General features: G+C 37.2%; 1 protein-coding gene across 1 annotated transcript; it reads left to right on the forward strand.

Moving 5' to 3' along the window:
- Nucleotides 1–750: 750 nt before the first annotated feature.
- On the forward strand, nucleotides 751–1,437 carry LOC137628557 (general transcription factor II-I repeat domain-containing protein 2-like). The gene has a single exon (XM_068359710.1). The coding sequence runs from the start codon at nucleotides 751–753 to the stop codon at nucleotides 1,435–1,437; it is 687 nt and encodes a 228-aa protein (XP_068215811.1).
- Nucleotides 1,438–2,066: the final 629 nt, after the last annotated feature.

The following is a 2,066-nucleotide window of genomic DNA, read 5'->3' on the forward strand; positions in this document are numbered from 1 at the left end:
GAATTCACCCTCTTTAGTAAGTCGTGGCAGCAACAGATGGTAATACATCACGTGATTGTCGTCCACTGCTTGTTTACTTTAGTCTTTAGCCCAGGTCTCTGCATGCGTTCTGACCCTCCACAAATGAATAGCATACAGTGCGCCCCATGGAGCCAACTGCCAAGCTGAAAATATACTAAACCTTAATTACTTAGTTTCCTAAAATGTCGTTTCTTCTGCAGAGAGAGAGAGAGAGAGAGAGAGAGAGAGAGAGAGAGAGACTCTAGCCTCCAACCATCAGGAATAATACTTGTGTCAGCTAGGTTTGGAATGGATTACAAGAATTTAGTTTATATTACAACAGATGGGGCTCCTGCGATGGCAGGTAAAAAGAATCGTCTGGTATGATTGCTGAAGAGTAGACTGGAGTTTCAAAATATCAACAAACGTTAAATACTCTGAACGAACAAGGTAGAACGACAGTGGAGGTCCTGTAGAGAGCGGGGTTTCCCTGCTGTATGGGACCGGAAAAGCAGCCATCAAAGAAGGGGAGTCTTCTCTTATTGCCCTGCACTGTATTATACACCAGGAAGCTTTGTGTGCAAAGACAATAAATTTTCCACACGTAACAATGTTCTTGTGAAAACAGTCAACTTTATTGGGTCAAAAGGTCTGAATCATCATTAGTCTAAAGAGTTACTTGCAGATACTGAACCACAATACTGGGAAGTGAAGTATTTTTGTGAAGTCAGGTGGGTACATAGGGCAATAATGCTGAAAATAGCATATGAACTTTTGAATGAAATTGTACTCTTCGTAGACATGAAAGGTAATTCTATTCCTGAAATGAATGATAATAAATGGAAGTGTGACTTATCATTTTTGGTAGGTATAATAGACCACCTCAGTACCCTGAAGGTTATACTTCAAGAGAAAGGTCAACTCGTTAATGACATGTTTTCTCTGATCAAAGGGTTTCAGACCAAATTACGGTTGGGCGAATCACAGATAAGAAATCAAAACACAGCCCACTTCCAAACATTAAACAACTACGCAATAAGCAATGAGCAGTGTCTGAAGAAAGGTGTCAGGTTGACAGCTCTACAAGAAGAATCTTCAATGAGATTCCACGTCCTTAGAAAACACTCGATAGCTATTGAACTGTTGGAAAATAGTACAGAGGATATGCAAATTGACATAATTGAACTGCAGTTTAAAAATGAACTAAGAAGTAGCTTTGGTGGTAGCTCCATATATCTATTCTATGAACAACATTTATCAAACACAAAATATCCCAAACTATATGGTCATGCAAGGAAGTTGATGGCAGTGTTTGGTAGCAGGTATTTATGTGAACAGCTCTTTTTGAAAATGAACCTGGTTAAGAATAAAATTCGGTCTTCACTAACTGGTGGACTCTTGAAAAGCACCTTAGGTGTTGCCACATCAACAATTTAATAAATTCAAAGTCAGCCATTCTACAAGATTAGGTTTTCATTTGGTTGCATAAGGAAGGTTAGGATACTGCCATCAATTAGGTACACAGTTATCTAACATGCGTATTACAGATATCTAATAGTAATTCCTCCACGAGAAATATCCATATCAAATTCAAAAGGGTAGCTGGGTGAGGAATCAACAGTTTTTTTCTTTACGATGGAAATGTAAGAATCTTAGTTCTTGAGGTAATTAGCTTGACATAGATCAAAGAAGGATCTTTATTTCATTTTGTTTTTATTATATTACATTCACATGTCCTGTGAAGCCTTTTGTAACTACATAACATTTTTCATCAGTTAAAAATACAAAACTAATTTGGTATTGAGGCCTCTATGTGCGGACCTCCCTAACATAAGATTCTTGACTAGTGACTTCTCTTTTGAATTGGTTACACACCCCTGCATCAGCAATGTCATTACAGTATGTGAAATAAGTAGTTAGCTTTGTGCATATCAATACTTGAGAATGGACTACCCAAGATCTACTAGATCTTGGGACTACCTAGAAATAACAAAAAAAAAAAAAAAAAAAAAAATTCACAATATTACCAATGTAAAGGAAATGTAAGGATAGAACATATCGGATGT

The sequence above is a fragment of the Palaemon carinicauda genome, chromosome 36, assembly GCF_036898095.1.
Source record: "Palaemon carinicauda isolate YSFRI2023 chromosome 36, ASM3689809v2, whole genome shotgun sequence".
Taxonomy (NCBI): Eukaryota; Metazoa; Arthropoda; class Malacostraca; order Decapoda; family Palaemonidae; genus Palaemon; species Palaemon carinicauda.

Coding starts and splice junctions, on each gene's coding strand:
- LOC137628557 (XM_068359710.1), top strand. CDS start 751: ATGCTGAAAATAGCATATGAACTTTTGAATGAAATTGTACTCTTCGTA.